Source organism: Myotis daubentonii, chromosome 8 (assembly GCF_963259705.1).
Source record: "Myotis daubentonii chromosome 8, mMyoDau2.1, whole genome shotgun sequence".
Classification (NCBI taxonomy): Eukaryota; Metazoa; Chordata; class Mammalia; order Chiroptera; family Vespertilionidae; genus Myotis; species Myotis daubentonii.
This window is the reverse complement of record NC_081847.1, coordinates 90,932,458-90,951,164: the sequence shown is the minus strand read 5'-3', so window position 1 is coordinate 90,951,164 and position 18,707 is coordinate 90,932,458. Positions and strand designations below refer to the sequence as shown.

Genomic DNA, 18,707 nt, shown 5'->3' with positions numbered 1-18,707 from the left:
ATAATCTGTTATATCTTAGGTAACAAAAATAAATCATTTATTATTCCAAATACTTTGGCCCGAGCTTTAGAAGTAAAAATCTTTCACACAGTGCTGGGATCATGGAGTAGGATACACTTAAGAAAACTATTGTTTTTCTGTTGATTTCATTAGCAGTCAGTGAATTCATCACCTTACAGGTCTTGGTCCCAAGTATATTAAATTAATAGCCAATGCTACAGAATCAGATGCCAGCCAAGTTAAATTTTCTTTTTACAAAATGTGGAGATTGTAGGTCATTTTTACTTGTAAGAATAACAAATATAATCTCTCATGGGAAGTCACACTAACTTGGCTGCATGCAGGAAACACTTAAAAGGTTCATTTTTGTTTGTTTCTATTTTTTAAAATATATTTTATTGATTTTTTACAGAGAGGAAGGGAGAGGGATAGAGAGTTAGAAACATCGATGAGAGAGAAACATCGATCAGCTGCCACCTGCACACCTCCTACAGGGGATGTGCCCGCAACCAAGGTACATGCCCTTGACTAGAATCGAACCTGGGACCCTTCAGTCCACAGGCCGACGCTCTATCCACTGAGCCAAACCAGTCAGGGCTGTTTATATTTTTTCATCTTTATTGTTGAAAGTATTGCAAATGTCCCCTCTCTCCCCATATTGACTCTTCTAGCCTGCTTGTTCTGTGTATCTTTTTAACTCTGACATGCCATTCTTACAGAAAACACGGGCAAGACATCTACAGGCACCATCTATGTTGAAGTGCCTAGTTTTAATGAAAATTGTCCAACAACTGTCCTGGCAACGGAAATGATCTGCAGCTCATCACCTTCCGTGGTTGTCTCCGCGAGAGCGCAGGACAGTGATAGGTACACTGGCCCCTACACATTTTCACTGGAGGATGAAAATGTAAAGCTGCCAAATGTGTGGCGGATCACGACCATTAACGGTGAGTAGCAGTGCAGGTGCACCACCAAGGCAAATGCCCGGAGGATGAGGGTGCTCCTGGGAGCAAGTTCTTTCCAGGAGCAATTGAAGAACATTCGATGCGATGAAGATGGAGCCCTTGCCTCGGGAATTTCTTCTCTTTAGCAGAGGAAAGAAATGCTGTGAGATCGTGTTAGCACTGTTTAATATTTTCTGTTTTTCATGTGGACTCCAATTTGTTATTTGTATATGTTATTTCTACCTCCAGAGCACACCAAAATAAGATTAGTCAGGCACCTATTGTATTGCAGAGCTGTTTAGGTTTCTGAATACATAAAGGTTTCTTTCTGAGCAGGCTGTGGGCAGCAGGACGCACTGGAGGGCTGGCCTGCTCAGGGCTCATAGGAAGAGCTCCTTAGAAGAGCTGCAAGTCAGGGATCCCGAGCATGGGGTGAATGGAAACCTGTAAACCCATTAGCCAATGGCAATGCGCTAATCCATCCTTCCTTTTCTTCTGACCTTTTCCACGTTAAGTTTACATTTCCTGTCTTTGCCAGGAGTCTCAGAGAAAGAGCTAAGAGACTTAATAAGAATCTCCTCCTTTTCCAAATTTTATAGTGACCATCAGGCCATCTCAGTCCCTTATAAATGAACTCACTTTTCTCTAACTCCTTTCTGAACCAACCTTGCTCCTGGTTATCCATGTGAACCGTGGGGCCCAGTCCTAGGTGTCAGTCATCGCTAGGTCCCCAAAGGGATCTTGCTCTCCATGGCCTTCTTTCCTGGGGCCTTACTGACCCTGGGGTAAGGTTTTAGCTCCAAATGAAGCATGTAGTTCTAAATGGGTTTACCAGACACACGGCCAATGAAAAGGCTGCAAAAGAAACATGAGACAGACAGGGCCTGGCACTAGATACGCCTGCCTGGGTGAGGTTGGACTGCGTGGACCAGGGGTAATGGCAGAGGGCATGACGGAGTCAAGACCGATTCAACACTAGGCTGTACAGCTGAAACTAAAACAAAATAATATTGAATGTTAAATAAATAAATAAATAAGGACTGACGGACGCAGCACAGACCTGCAGCCACTGAGAGCTGCTGCTGGAGCCCACTTATAAAGGAACGATGTAGCAATGGGGAATGGAGAGCAATCAATGCTCACGAGTCAGATAGACAATGGCCTTCACCACAGGGAATCCCATACAACCAGCACCAGGCTCACGGGATCAGGACTGACAGGAGCAGCTGAGGTAGCATCAGCCAAAGCAGACATTCAGTCTTGGTAAGTCAGACACAAACCCATGGATTTAGGCAGGAGAGATGCAGCCACGGTGTTACAGGAAAGGGGACTTGGCCCTTGGTGGGTCTGCCTCGGGCAGCTGGTAATGTGTGGGTTCTTGACCTCCTGCAGGAAAAACTTCACAACACGAGCTCAGATGACTGTGGGGGAACACTTGCTCAAGCTGGAGTCAGAAAACAAGAAGGGACTAGCTTAGAAGAAGCAACAGGAGAGCCTGGGCTGGGCTGCCCTAGCTCCGTGGTCGGCAAACTGCGGCTCTTTGGCCCCTTGAGTGTGGCTCTTCCTAAGCCTTAGGAGTACCCTAATTATGTTAATAACAATGTACCTACCTCTATAGTTTAAGTTTTAAAAATTTGGCTCTCAAAAGAAATTTCAATCGTTGTACTGTTGATATTTGGCTCTGTTGACTAATGAGTTTGCCGACCACTGCCTTAGCTCTCGGGGAGTCAGGGAAAAGGGAGCCTTGGGGACAGGTTTAGGGGTTAGCCTGGGACGAGCTGCTGCTGCCCACTGCTCCCCTGGTTGCAAACCTCATGGGGTCCTTTAGGGTTTAGGAGATGCATGCCTGTGGGGGAAGAAGAGGGAAAGGGAATGGTGGGACAGGGGGCGTTCCCCCGAAGGGAGAGCACACGCTGAGTCCTTTGTCTGGAGACTTTATCTCTTTCTTGCAGGCGGGAATCTTAGGAAAGGTCTCAGGGGAGGGTTTCAGCAGAATATTAATCCGTTCTCTAGGTTCAGGGTCGTGGTCTCCACCGATTGGTCAGTCTCAGGGCAGGGGTTAGTCGGTCATCGCAGCAGGTCCTAGGGTCGCCCACCTGGCGCTGCTGCTTGTCTGGGCCTGGAGCTGAAATACAGCTGAGGCCTAGAGGCTGTCTCCAAGGAGGCAGCCTTCTGTACGGCTGTAAGTGGCTCCGCCAGATTGTTCAGCTACGGTCTCCGTGTCCCTGCTCCACTGTCCTGACTTCACGCCTGTCTCAAGAGGGCCACCAAGAACCAAGGAGTTGGCATAGGCAGACACACAGGAGCGGGTGCGCTCCAGGAGAGGGACCTGGGACTTAAATGATGCCAGCGCCCCTCTTCTTTGTGGGGACATTCAGGGTAGGACTGGGTCTTCATGGGGGACCCTCTGGGATCAGGAGGATGTGCAGCCCGATTTACCCAGCCGAACCCCTGTAGCCTCGTAACTGCTCACATCTCACCCTACCATCAGCCTCACTGCTTGCGACAGTGACGTCTACGGAACTCTGGTTCTGTTGACCAAAAGCAGTAGCTTTAGAGGAAAGGCACCTGTCCCACTGTTGATTTGCATGATTATTTCTCTACAGCCACCTCTGCACTGCTGACCGCCCAGCAGCGGCTGTCCCCCGGGAGGTACCCCATCTCCCTCGTGATTGCAGACAGACAAGACAGGCAGTGTGACACTCCAGACAACCTGGCTGTGGAGGTGTGTCAGTGTGACAACAGGGACACCTGTACAGAACCCCAGCCCGGGCCCAGGTATGGAGACCAGCCATCTGGGAGGCTGGGGCCCAACGCCATCGGCCTGATCCTGCTTGGCCTTCTGCTGTTGCTGCGTGAGTATCCCCACGCTTCCTCCTGTTTCTCCCCGGGGGTCAGCACTGCAGAGGCCTTCGCCCTGCTCGGGCGATGCATGTCTGCGATGCAGTAGACATGTTCCCTAACTTTCATAGGCAAAGCCGGGGGAAATGGCATTCCCAGGAAGAATCTGCAGTGTTTACAGTTAACGTGTCACTTGCCAATAATCTATATTCATACCCAGCCAAGCAGGTCATATATGTGAGTCGTAATCTGTAGTCATAAATGGCAGACATTAGCATAAGGCATAAGCAAGCAATAAATGCTAGACATTTAGAAAACAGCATGAGAGAATCAAGATGGGGAAAATAATACTCATGATCAAAACAATGACTTTATCCATGAGGGAGACACTTCCTAAAATGTTTTCGCCACATCCAAGTCTCATGAGGTTCTGAAATAAACAGAGAGCCTTGGACAAATAAACTGAGGAAATCATGGGCTGTGTGCTTTACAGCACACAGTAACTTATCACAGGCTCGGAGACAGCACTGCTTAATCCAGCCCTTCTCCAAATAGCTGACCGCCTCAATGCACACCCTTTACAGCTTCTTCACTTCATATGATCAGGGTCATTGAACACATTTAGGAAAACTACACACATGTGTTATTTTTTAATAGGAGTAAAATGCACTTGATTCAATAGACGGGTTTCTAAAAAGTTGCATTTAAATCGAAATCTTGTGAATCAAATCACATTTTTAATTTAAAAGAACTTCTGATTAATTCTTGTATAAATAAGAGAAATCCTTGAAAAAATTCACAGTCACTTCCCTAATTCATTAAAAAACCATAGACTTTTAGAGTTAAAATCCACTAAACCCATTCACTTAAATGTTAATTTACAAGGTATTTTTAAAACATAAGGAAGTGCAGTTTGCTGGTTTAATTGCTGTTTCCTAAGAGCGCAGAGGAGACCAGACCACTAAAACATCACGCCCACCTAAAATCCTGCCCATCCAGTGTGCATTCACTTGACACCATAAACACAGCCTCAACATGTACAAATAAACGCCATCATAATAAGAATAAATTACGAACAAGGATGGAGGAACTGAACCACCACGTTCATCAGCCATCAAGCAGGGCCCGTTTAAGACAACAATACACATATCACAAGAATGACCGCTCTGTCTCCTTCAGTTTCATGATCATATGAAATTTTGATTATGTTTAATTTACCAAATGTTATTTCACAGAAACAAACTGTGCTTTCTATTAGATTTTCCATAAATATTAAAAATATTTTCTTTTCTTTGTAACATTTCTGACAATCGTCATGTTAACTCATTTCCGAGAGACTGAAATGTCTTACTACTTTGTCTTCCTTTATGCTAGTGGCCCCCCTTCTGCTGCTGACCTGTGACTGTGGGAAGGGTCCCATTGGGGGAGCAACCACTGGATTCATCCCAGTTCCTGAGGGCTCAGAAGGAACAATTCACCAATGGGGGATCGAAGGAGCCCAACCTGAAGACAAGGTGAGAGTCCCGTGTGTCAAACATTTGTCTCAGTTACATAGAGGGAAGTTCTGTTTATATTCAGGTAGGAAAGGGGGTTTGGGGCATAAAAATAAGAGGCTCCCTGGCCCTCAAGGACCCTTGGGAGTCAGTGCTGAAATGAATGGAGCCTTTTAAGATCTTAGTTCTTCAGACGTCAATCCTAAAAGTGGTTATTCCTGCAAGCTTTTGGGCTTCTTGTAGTGTCACCATTTGCAAAGGGCCACAAAATCTGTGTGTGTGTCTTTAATGTATTTTTTTTAACATGGTTTGCAGGAAATCACAAATATTTGTGTGCCACTTATAACCTCCAATGGAGCTGATTTCATGGAAAATTCTGGTACGTGAACATCAAATTTATTTCTGAAAGTCACAGTGGGTTAAATAAGAAATGTTGAAAAACAAGAAGTGTTCTAAATTCTTTTCTTAATAATTTGCATATTTGTGTATATGCTAGGAGGTGGTACCATTAAAATAGAGTTTTTTTTGTTTTGTTTTGTTTTGTTTTTAAATATATTTTATTGATTTTTTACAGAGAGGAAGGGAGAGGGATAGAAAGTTAGAAACATCGATGAGAGAGAAACATCGATCAGCTGACTTCTGCACGCCCCCTACTGGGGATGTGCCCGCAGCCAAGGTACATGCCCTTGACCAGAATTGAACCCGGGACCCCTCAGTCCGCAGGCCGACGCTCTATCTACTGAGCCAAACCAGTTAGGGCTAAAATAGAGTTTTAATGAAATGGTTTATTTTTAGGATATTAGTCAATTTCATGACCTAAATCTGGCTTCAGTAAAGTTCATTTGCCCACTGATGCCACTGTTTTTAATCTATGAAGACTTGTTACTTTTCTCAAACTTTAATAAACTGAACTATAGCTCGCACACAGTCAATTATGATTTTTTAAATAGAAAAGATTTCACACATATAGAAAAATATAACAAACACTGTAGTACCACCCAACTTTGACTATTCTTTTTGTTGTTGTTGACCATTACACATTTTCCCCACTGTCTCCCCCTCTGCCTCCTTCCACCCTGCCCCCAGCCCCCTAAGCCTTCACCACACTATTGTCTGGGTCCATGAGGTATGCATATATGCATATATATTCGTGGTTGATCTCTTCCTGTCGTCTCCACCCTCCTTCCCTCTGAGATCTGTCAGTTTGTTCCATTCATCCCTGCCTCTGGTTCTATCTTGTTCATCAGTTTATTTTGTTCTTTAGATTCCACATCTGAGTGAGACCATGTGCTACTTGTCTTTCTCTGACTGACTTCTTTTGCTTAGCACAGTACTCTCTAGGTTCATACATTCTATTGCAAAGGGTAAGAGGTCCTTCTTTTTTGCTGCTGCGTAGTATTCCTTTTGTATAGTAACCTTAGCTTTTTTATCTACTCATCTTCTGATGGGCACTTGGGCTGTTTCCAGATCTTGGCTAATCTAAATAATGCTATGTGAACATTTGGGCGCATATATTCTTTCTGAATGGTGTTTGGGATTCTTAGGATATATGCCCAGAACATTGGTAATATTTGCACTTAAAATCTCATATGTGCACATCCTCAATCTTACTGACCTTCCTTCCACCGAACTAACAGTATCCAGATGTGAGTCCAGTTACCAATTTATTTCAAGCATAATGGGACAAGATCACTTATGTTGTCATACAGGTGAAATTATTCCTTTAGTTTAGCAAAGAATCTCTTATTCATATTATCTCAATGCCACAACTAAGGCGTAAACTGGAGGAACAATGAGACCTTACTGCCCAATATTAGAATTTTTCTTAATTCTATACTTAGCAATAGATATAAAATCTTCATGAGATATCCTCAAAACTGCAACTGTCTACCTTTAAAAGCGACCCCAATCCTCACCTGCTCCCCCAATATAATTACATAGCAAAGCTATATTCAGAATTCTCTAGAAAAAAAGAACTTTCTACGACAGTAGAATGTAAAGGTAACAGGCAGAATAGTCACAGTTCATACATTTTCCTTAGGCAGCAAGACACCAAATTAGCACCAGCTAATTTCATGATCACATCAGTATGTCCCCTCTTTGGGTTTCAGACTGAGCCAATATGGCAGCTTCATTACACTTTTTCCCCTGAAAACAAACACGCATTGCATCAGAAGCTTTCCACGGCGGTGTGCTGAATATTCTGTTTTTACTTTTCCGTTGCTGGCTGCTGTCACTGGAAAGCCATTTCCTTTGTATATTTTTCAATTAGCATGTTTCCAGAGCGCGTTCACCTGCCAGTATCCCGTTATACCCTCCCCTCCTCTTACTCTCACATAGCAGACTGCGGGGTGTTCTTATCACCACTAGACGTAGCATTGTGTTTCCCCCCACCGATTTGCTTTACTTCATGACTGCTCGTGGATATCAAAGACCAGGGTTTTAAAGAACCCCAGCAGGAGACGTTACAGAACTTCCTCCCCTGTGTTTAGATGTTTGTGTGAATGCCTGTGCCAGAGGAATGGTGGCGGAAGGCGCTGCGGGCATGGAACTGACCACCAACGTTGGAGCAGCCGCGGGATCTGGGGCAGCTGCGGGATCTGGGGCAGCCGCGGGGTACGGAGCCACCGCCGGGCTTGGCTTCTGCTCTGCAGGCCAGTCGGGAACCATGCGAACAAGGCATTCCACCGGCGGGACCCACCGGGAATGCGGTGAAGGAGTAATAAGCATGAACTTCCTGGAGTCCTACTTTTCCCAGGTAATTCGGTGAAAAACTTCACGGCTCTGTTATGGACGTTAGGGATCTTTTTCTACTTGACTACATTTCGGTTTTGCAGTTGCTTTACAGCTTGTTAAAATGTAACAAAAAATCGGGGTTCTTTGCCTAAATGATACAAATAAAGTAGGATGGCTGTCAAAATTGGGCTCCTGGTCAAAAGGAAAAATAGGCAAATAGACACAAAGTGAGAGAAGACAGCAAGCGGCACCTCATCCTTCCAACTGGAATAGCAACGGACGGCAAACTCTGGCATTTCGGGATCAGCAGCATCCCCTTTAGAAATGCGAAGCAACTTGTTTCGTATTTCCTAGACCATAAAGGATGTCGGAACAGAGTGCATACATTTTATGAGAAGAGGTTATAGTATTCTTCACATTTTCAAAGCAGTCCATGCCCAGAATAGTTGAAGAACCATTGCATCAATGACCCAAAAATAAAAGTGCGAAGAAGGGATGTGGTCACAGATCCAATGAGCACAGAACCATAAAGGGACAAGGGTACCAGAACAGAGAGGACTCTGGGAGCAGGTTGTTTGCCTCCTGGGTGGTGTGTGATTAGAACAGATCTCACATACAGTTTTGGTTTCAGACTGGCAAGTGGAGGATCTTGCGCTCAGACGAGCTAATGTAGGCTGGCACTGTGCTTGAGGCTAGCCTGGCAGGGAAGGCTTGTTTGGGAAGAGGACTCTTGGAATAGTCTGAGGTGGTGTGGGTCCTAGTTAAAGGGCAGGTTCCCACGAGGGCTGCGGAGTCTAGGCCAAGGCCGCAGTCTGGGTGGGAGCTGTGTAGAGGATGACGGTGGGATGTCTTGTCCCCTCCCCCAAACACAAGGACATGCATGGGCACAAGTACACACTGGGCCCTCACACTTGGCCCAGGGAGTAACCTCCAGGCTTCATACACATTTGTTTTTCAGGCCTACATCCATGTAAGTGCCTTTAACCAAGAATTAACACCTGAGCCTCGGCCAGGCTCAATTCTGAGGGAAAGTCAACTACACTACTCTCCAGGCCCCAGATAATTTCTGCTAAGACTGTTGGTACGAAGACTATGTCTATGTCCACGGATTACTTAAGTCACGCATGCATGATCAGACCTTGAGTGGAGGGATGGCACTACATTCTTCTGTTGAGTCTCTTTTTAAATTCATTTGCCTACTTTTCTCCACCTTTAGAAAGCATTTGCCTGCGCAGAGGAAGACGATGGCCAGGAAGCAAACGACTGCTTGCTGATCTACGACAACGAAGGCCTGGGGGGCCCCAACTCCCCCGTGGGCTCCCTGGGCTGCTGCAGCTTCATTGCCGATGACCTGGATGAGAGCTTCTTGGACTCGCTGGGCCCGAAATTCAAACAACTCGCAGAGATCAGCCTGGGGCTCGATGGCCAGGGCCAACAGTCTCAGCTGCCCGCCCACGGCAGCGGTGCCGGGGCGGGCACCTGCGGCCACTCCGTAGAGATCCAGCACTCGGCGCCGTCTGGGGGCCAGACCACGTCGGGCGGTCAAGGAGCTTGCGCTTGGTCTGCTTCCGGCTCTGTCCTCCAGCCGGCCATTTGCATCCCCGACCCCCTGCAGCACGGCGGCTATTCGGTGACGGAGACGTACTCGGCGTCTGGCTCCCTCGCGCAGCCCCCCACCGCGGCCTTGGATCCGCTTCTCATGCAGAATGTGGTCATGACAGAAAGAGTGATCTGTCCCATGGCCAGTGGCCATGGCCACCTACATGGTGCCGCTGAGCTGCGAGGGTCGTGTAACATGATCTACACAGAAGACCCCTGTTCCCGTCTGATATGACCAGAGTGACCTGGAGTAGCATGCTGGCCCCATAGAGATATTTGGACCAAATTATCCGTAACGGCATTGCAAGTCTCGGTATTGGTGTCATTGGGCACCTACTTGCTAGGCTTATAAATGGATCAGAATTACAGTTGAATTTTCTAGTTCATACCCCCAAAGTGAAGATGCTGCCACTCTTAATTCTCAAATACTATTCAAGTGGTAGTAAATGTTAAGGCTTTTCAAAAAATCTTCACATACTCAGTAGGAAAATTCCCCAACAATTTTTGAACTTCTCCTTTTGCGGCGCCAAAAAAAGGCATCCATCGCTTTAAAATGCAATGCACTTTTAGGAGATTAAGCCCTTGGAGTCAAGAGTCCCAGTTCTTGTCTCTGTCGCCTTTTCTTGTATCATGAATAATGATGTACAAGTCTAAGGTGTTGGCTAAAGCATCCTGAGTTACTCAGGAGGGGAAAAGAGAGCTACTCAGAGTTGAATTTTTTCCATCTTCTTGGTGCTGGGAGACCCTAAGCGCATCTTTTCCTCAAGCTAAGGGGCTATCAATTTATGCAGTAAACTTGCTACAACTATATGCCTCATATTCTAAGAATAAGGCAATTTTATCATAGAACATTTAAGAAAGGTTTGTAAGTTGTAAATAGTATCTGGGGTTTCTTTATTCATCTTGAAATGATCTATGCAAAGAAAATGTTTTACACTGAACTCCTTCCTACACACTTCTTAGTAACAAATCCTGTATTAATAGTTAAAAATGCTCCTTATTTTTGAAATGCCAGTGGGTAAATGGGATTTACATATGACATGTCATGATGTTTATTACGTTAACAACGTCTACAGACTTTGTGGAAATACAAAACCTGGCTTTCTTATGAGCAAAAGGGGCTTCTGACTAAAATAGCACGAGATGACATTTGTGAATATGTAGTATAAGCAGCATTTCAGGTTCAACAGGATATGAAAAGGGATTACCAGAAACATCGATTTTTTTCAAGCCTCGCCCTTTTTTTTTTATTTTTATTAAACAGCTACAGCAATTTCACTCTTGACGTAACAATGTTAAGTTAGTCGAGATTTAGGATATAGTCTTTCATTCATGTTATCATGATAGCAATGCAGTTCTTCAAATCATTTCTGCTCATTCAAGACCTTCAGCCTCTAAGCCTCAGGGAGCGCCCTCCCTTCTATGGCCGTCTCTGTGCAGGCTGCGTCCCTACAAGGCACCATGCAGCTCCAGTATCTCTAATTGTCTATAAAATTCCCTCATCTTTTTTCCATATTCAAAACTGATATTTGTTTTTCCAGATGGAATGCTAAGTAACAAAGTGTTCGTGTTTTCACCCAGCAGAGTGCGTGCAGTCTTGAGGATACCTTGGGGGGAAGAGACCCCCAAATGTCCTTACATCTAGCATGCGCCCCTCTCCCCGATGTCACAACTCCCAGGAGGGCGCTGCCAGGTTAGCCTGAGGAGTGCAGGGAGCATGTTCTTCCAGACAAGGCTGCTGCTGCTTTTAAAGGCCTGCAGTGCACTTGGCTTGCGTTGAGGGGAACTTGATCCCTTGGAGCAGCCTGCTGGGTCCTGAGGGAGTCACTTTGCTATGACAACTGGGCACCCCTTCTCTTGTGTCTCAAAGAAGCTTTCTCTGGGATGTTGAGCTGTGCCTCTGTTTATACAGAAGTTAGTAGTCATAATAACCCTTATTCTGAGTTCAAAAGTGTACTCAGGGTCCTCAAAGGATTTTAACTTTGCCTCTTAAAACCCAACTTATCGGGATATGGGAATGTTGCTGCATTTGTGAGACTGAAGAGGAAACCATGCCGGAGCAGGAAAGGTTCGATAGCGGAATAACTGCCATTCAGTGTGCTCTGAGACGAAAACACATCAGCCTTGTCTCAGAGGACCTAAAGTTGATTTGCCATGTAAAATAAATTCAAAGCAAAAAATGTATCTGCATTTTTTCATCAAAAATAAAAACTGTGTTAAGCAGAAAAAAAATTTAAACTGTCTTTTTACTTGCTGTATCATCCATTTACAACTATATATATTAAAACTTTAATAGTATAACATCGTTATAATAAAACCTTTTGATGACAAACTTATGAGTACTTCCTTAACCATTCACTAAAGGCTGAACTACTCTCTATAATCAATAGTTACTTAAAAACATGAGATAAGAAAGTGACTGCCATCTATGTTTTTGTCATTTTCCCAGCTGACGCCTATCCCGCCTCCTCCCAGGCAGGAAGGACATGCCAGGAGCCGGGACCGTCCCCAGGCGGATGCAGACGGTGCTGGGTGAGGTCAGGGCTAACTCTGGTTAATTGGAGGCTGTGGCGCGTTTATTATTTGTTTGGTAATCTAGCATCATCTTTCAGGCAAAAGTCTTGGCATTCTGTGACTCCGAGAGAAAGGTTGGAATAAAGAAAAGGTAAGGTTTCCAGCCTAACATGATGAAAAAAATATACATGGCTCTGGTGACCGCGTTAGCCACAGCGGGGGATTGCTCCCCACTAAATGCTTGTCATTTTATGTCTTTTACTTTCTTTTAAGAAATGCCACAGGATGAGTCCCTTCAGAACTTCAGATCTGGCTTCTGACTGACCTTCCTCACTCTTAAATGCGGACTTGGACTTGGGGTACGGGAAGCAGAAACTGGATTGGCATGGATGTTGAGTGAAGAAAGTGGGCGGCTTAACGCAGATGATCAACTCAATTTCTGGAAAAATGAAAGCCATGTAGGTAAATGCCACCAGTTTCTCCTATTCTTAGAAAAGTCAAGAATAAAAATCTTAATTTTCAAAACCAAGAGCGTAAAAGGAATATATCCAACTGACTAGCTTCAAAGCGACTAATAATTAAACAACAAGTGAACGTTCAGGGTCTTTCCTTCCTGCTCTTGGCAACTCGGCACTTTCTCAGCTCCTTTACCGGGTGACAGAGAGTAACTGAGTCACAGGTTTGTGGGTTAACACTTGTTCAACAACACAGTCCGGGAGGCTCCGTGTCAGGGGGATAACTGGTCAGAAAACAAGACAACCATTTGCATTCCAGGTGACAGACAGGACACGCCTTCCAGGACGAATACTGAGGTTCCTGAGCTTTATCCGGCCCAGTCTGTGCTGAGATCCCTCCCACAAGACCGCGGCCACGATAGGTTGGTGTCTTTACTTTCTTTTTCGTTAATACAGTGGCTTTTGGTTCTTTTTACAAATACAAACCAAAAAATCTAAACACACACAGATGCAGCTAAAACTCAAGAGAATGATGGCCTAAAGGAACAAGTGTCAATGAATGCAGCTAGCAGAGTGGGAAGAAATGAGACAGGGCTGCCTACCAGGCGGCCAGGAGAGTGACATGTTCTCATTTCATTCTTAAAGAACCCTCAGATTGCAGCCATGAAAACAGACTCCGGAAAAGCAAAGTGGCTTCCGCAAGGTCGTACAATACTGTGACACAAACGTAAAGGTCTGACTATAATTACTCCGCACTACTGACAATTGTTACTCTCAGAATAATCTATTTTCAGCTCTAAGATTTGAGTTGAACATGAAAATATAGAAAGAATACAAAGAAAACAGTCAAAATCATTTTTTTAAATGTAAAAGATTAGAAATCTAGATATAATTCTAAAGATTAAAGAAGCCATATGATGTAGGCATATACATATATATACAAGGATTGGCAAAATTAGGTTTACAGTTGTAAGTACAAGAAACAGTTTCTTTGCATATTATTATTTGTTAATTATGTATTATTACTACAACTGTAAACCTGCTTTTGCCCAACCACGTGTATATATATGTATGTATGTGTGTGTGTGTGTGTGTACATAGAGAGAGAACAAACAGTTATATATATCTCTCTGAATATCTAATATTGAGAGATAGAAAGAAAGAGAGAAAAAAGTAGAGATAGAGAGATGGATTAAACTAATGCAAGTACATGATTTGCTGCTATTTTCAAGTATGTGTGAGGTAATTTTTCAGGGCACAATGTCCAGTTCTCTTCCATATTTAACAACAAAACAAGCTACATAGAAGTCATGTAATCTTTTTCGGTAAACTCCTTAAGAATTATTTTGACAGTACACTTTTAGAAGAGGTTATATGAATGTCTAGATATAAGCATAACTTTTTTTAAATTTGGTATTCGTAAATATTGTGAAATGATCACCACAATAAATCTAGTTAACAACCGCCACCCTACATAATTACAAGAAAAATGTTTTCTTTTGTGATGAGGAGTTTTAAGATCTATTCTCAGCAACTTTCAAATATGCAGCTCAGTATTATTAACTATAGTGACCACACTGTACATTACATCCCAGGGCTTATTTCTTTTATAACTAGAATAATAAATTTGTACCCTTTGGCCCCCTTTACCCACACCACCACCACCACCACTGCCCCTGGCTTCTGGAAACCACTGATTTGTTCTCTGTATCTATTAGTTTGTTTTTTGTTTTGTTTTGTTTTTAAATAATAACTTTAAGTGGATGCATTCATCCTAGTTTTCTCATGCTTTGTGAAAAACAACACCTTTTAACAGTCACGACAACTATTCTACTCCTTAAAGCCATCTCTGTTAGGTCGCCGAAGGAGGACGCACGAGGCTAGAATGGTGAGGGATTACGAATTTATTCAATCATCCGCACACCCAGTGGCAATCTCCATTCCTCCTTTATTCCCTTGAAGTACATGGGACCATTGTATTTTTAACCAGTTAACTGCCACGCATCCAAAACTGAAACCATCCCCTCGCCACAATATTTTGAATTTAATTGCATCTATAGATGATTATGGCGTACAAATGGTTAATTTTATACCTCAGAACATCTCTGCTGTTTTCTGTGTGCTGAATTTTTCATTATTAAATTAGCAAGCAAAAAATTTCATGTGAAAACACAGAACACCAGATCATGATAATATAAGCAAAACCCTGGTATGGAAAAAATACGTATGTCCTCATTTCTCAGAGGGCGCAGGAAGCATTTATATGGTTTCCTAATCAAGAGGAGACTGCAAAAAGCTTTCTAAAGTATAAAGCAGTACACAAGCAGGTAATCCCATACTTACTTAGCTGATATAATGACATGGTTTTCTCTCCTGCAAGGCGGCATTTTTACTAAGCCAGAAATGAGTATCTAAACACAAAATGTGAGATTGACTCCAATTACATCTCCCCTTGTCCAACTGACTCGCACACACATTTGCCTCAGGCAACCATGTCCCTTGGCTTAGCTGAAGCAGGGTCTTCCTATCATCAGCTCCATGGACTGGACATACATGCATGAAGTTGGCTCTCTAAATTTATTATTCAAAAGAGAAGAATCGCCTGGATTTGTCACCTTTCTTAGGTATAGCAGAATGAAGATGTCTTGTTTGACCAAACTTTTACTTATTCTCATCCATATTTTTACTAATCAACTTTTGATTAGTGGGAAAAAAAAATGTGTAACAGAAAATGGAAGTATTAGTGAAAGGGTACAAAGATTTGGTTATACAAGATGAGTAAGTCCCAGAGATCTACTGTATAGCACAGAGCCTACAGTTAATCATATTATGTTATATACTTAAAATTTTGCTAAGAGGGTAAATCTTATGTTAAGTACTCTTATCATAAAAATAATAACAACAATAAGATGGTGTAAGGAAACTCTTGGAGGTGATGAATAGGTTTATGGCATGAATTGTGGTGGTGATTTCTGGGTACATACTTGTCACCAATCTCGTCAAGTTGCCTATATTAATATGGACAACCTTTTGTCTGTATGTCAAAAAATTAATGTGTGATAAACCCTTAGTCTAATAGGTTCTGATTATATTTCTTCTTCTGCGTCTTCCCTCTGCTTCTCAGCTGTAATGAATTGCTATGGGAATTTCCTCAGAAGATACTGTATGGCTGCTCATAGCAGAACTCCCAGTTGGTTTTCTAACCTGCCACTCTTTCTGTTGCCTTTCTTCGACCCTAGAACTGTCCCTCTTTGTGCTGGCCTGTGAATATCTTTTTAAAGATGCAAACAAAGGTCTGTGCTGCCCAGCTGACAGGAGGCCTTCTCCCAGCAACAAAGACTCGCAGGGCCTGCAGGGCAAGCCAGCGCATGCTGTTGCTAACTCAGCCAGCCAGCTGTGGCTAGACTGGGATGTTTCCACTGAAAGAACAAGTCAGGAGATGCTGTTGGATATTTTCATAGGAAACAATGAGTTATCAGGCAAAGAAAACCTGCTAAAGTTTGCAGAAAATCAAAACTACTACAGGAGGACCTAAGGGAAAAAATTTTTAAAAAATATATTTTATTGATTTTTTTTACAGAGAGGAAGGGAGAGGAATAGAGAGTTAGAAACATCGATGAGAGAGAAACATCAACCAGCTGCCTCCTGCACTCCCCCTACTGGGGATGTGCCGGCAACCAAGGTACACGCCCTTGACCGGAATCGAACCTGGGACCCTTTAGTCCGCAGGCCGATGCTCTATCCACTGAGCCAAACTGGTTAGGGCTCTGAGAGAAAATTTTTAAATCTCATTCTATCTATTAGTCAACCAAAAATAATGGTATGTTATACATATGTTAATGGTTAACAAAAGGTAAACTTGAAATGGTTTCATTTGGTTTTTCAATTCTGTGTTTTAAGTTAATGGCTAAGAGTTCAGGCTTTGGAGACAAACTACTCGAGTTCAAATCACAGCTCCCCACTTACGAGCTGTGTGTCTTTGGGCAATTTAACCTCTTTGCACATCCTTGTCATTTATAATTTAAATCCTCAAAATGAACTCAACTCAAGAGTGCTGACAGCCAAGCCACTGAAACCATACGAACTCAAAACATGATCTAATCCAAAGTCTTACTGTACAGATGCTTAAAAAAAAAAAAAAGGCTGAAAAGGAACTTGCTGATCAAAGGCAGAGTCAGGAATTGACTTCGCTAATTCTCGTTCTGCAACTCTAAACTATGGCTGTAATATTTCTTGCTCGCTAATCTTTTGCCTTAGCCACAGGCGTGTTCCATCTAGTCTGTCCTGCACTGGAATTCCTCTGAATACACAGGCAAATAGAGATGAGCAGCCAAGCTCATGAGAATCGCCACTGCAGTTTTCCGTGGAGCTTCCTTGGAAACGGGCAGAGTGGAGGCTTTTTCCCTAAAATTCTAATTATATTCTTTCCACCAAGCAGAATAGGACAGCCAGGTGGGTGGGGTGGGGTGGGGTGGGGTAGGGTGGGGTGGGGTGGGGTAAGATTAGTTGAACATGAGCATGAAAGGAATGATGCTACTGACCTCACCTTCAGTAGGACACATACATTAGGTAATGCTCCTGGAATAGCAATTACTGCACATACACACACTAAATGGCTATGCTGCTGTTCAGTTTCTGTGCAGTTTGTGGAGCCAAGTTGCTGGCCAAGTGAAAAGAGTTTTATTTGCAAAAGCTGGTTAACCCAACGTAAAAGGGAAGCAAGTGAAGTTTGCCTTTACCTTTGCATGTGTTTTTACCTTATTTCTAGAACGTGATGTGCTTGATGTTTTCATAACCATTACCTCCTGCCTCCTTTAAACATCTGAGCATAACTAGCTGATGCATCTTTAAATTGTTTGATATATTAATTCACAGTAAAGTATAAATCACACCGAGCACTCTGTTACTCCTCCCCGGAGTAAATATCTCTAGTATTTATAAAATATCTATTGACTCAGAAAACAAAGTGAAATTGCACTATCATTAGGTGATAGGTCAGGAGGCCGAGTGTTTTGTGTACAGACACTGTCCAGTGTCCCTCAGACCACATATGTATCCTCTGTCCACGTAGGACCTCAGAGCACACCTGGGACTCAGGTTTCCCATTCTGACCACATCACCTACTGTATTTGGTCTCTAAGAAGTAAAAATAAGTAAAACAATCTAGCGAACTTCCACCATCTTGTTACCCTGAAAGCCACGAAGCCACAGTCTTCCTTGAATTTTTTTTTTGTGTTAAATGGCTTATTCATACCTCTGAGGTGGAAATCCAAGGTATGGAGAACAATAAACCATACTCTGAACTTCAGCGGCCAATTATTGAAAATTCTGAGGCTTAGCTTCCCCACAGAGCCAAACAATGGAGGCTCACAATGCACTTCTATGGACCAGAAAGCAACCCTTCACATGCACCATCACACGGATTTTACTTTGTTCAAGGCTGTCTTCCCAGGAACACTGCTCTGCTTAACGTGTTGTGTGCTCATCAGATTCACTGATTACTTCATCCGAGTGTTCTAATCCTACAGCTCAGACAGACACACAATGACACGCGCCCCTCCTCTTTCATACCCGTGAGAATCGGTCACAAGAAGTCACCGTTGACTGACTTACCTTTATTGTCCTGACTCGGCATGAAACCGGTGTGACTCTCCAGAGGTGTGATGTTATTCAGATCCAGCTGGGAGGGAAAAAGTTACAGTAAATTCACAGAAAATCGCCTAGAAAAATAAGTCTGCTTTCAAGGCATATAGTGATTATCATTACGATTTTTTAAAAATCTTTAAACACAGCTGTCCTCAGGCAAGCCGGTAAGAGTCACTGGGATCGTTAAAACTAAATCACCAGGGGAAAATTTTCCCCACTGTCTAAGGGAGGAAAAGAATTTTCCAGCTTTGAAGGGGAGAAGGCAAACTATTTTTCTGCCCCCACAACCTTCTATGTATCAAAGTTCTGCTTAACAGGTTTGCTTAATGTTTGAACATATTTCTATGTAATAAAATATCTTTTTTAAATAGGAACTAGATGAGGTAATGAAACTCAAAGTAGACCCACTGCAGAAACAAAAAGGTAAAACATTTACAGTACAAACAAAACAGGTTTAAAAGCAGACATTTTCCTGAAAT

The 18,707-nt window shown here is 43.2% G+C and overlaps 1 protein-coding gene and 1 long non-coding RNA gene across 7 annotated transcripts in view; one reads left to right on the top strand and one right to left on the bottom strand.

The window, feature by feature from the left end:
- The window catches only part of DSG3 (desmoglein 3), a 28,983-nt gene extending 16,588 nt beyond the window's left edge, over positions 1-12,395 (top strand). For 5 of the 6 annotated variants that reach the window (XM_059707412.1, XM_059707413.1, XM_059707409.1 and 2 more), the window contains 6 exons: positions 720-947; positions 3,551-3,799; positions 5,160-5,300; positions 5,586-5,657; positions 7,771-8,036; positions 9,231-12,395. In XM_059707412.1, the coding sequence (XP_059563395.1) occupies positions 720-947; positions 3,551-3,799; positions 5,160-5,300; positions 5,586-5,657; positions 7,771-8,036; positions 9,231-9,848 (1,574 nt within the window). In that variant the 3' untranslated portion in view covers positions 9,849-12,395. The remainder of the gene's footprint in view (positions 1-719; positions 948-3,550; positions 3,800-5,159; positions 5,301-5,585; positions 5,658-7,770; positions 8,037-9,230) is intronic. The other variant, XM_059707410.1, reaches the window with a different exon arrangement.
- The window catches only part of LOC132240056 (uncharacterized), a 397,852-nt gene that overhangs the window by 308,137 nt on the left and 71,008 nt on the right, over positions 1-18,707 (bottom strand). The gene's annotated exons all lie outside the window — the stretch shown is intronic.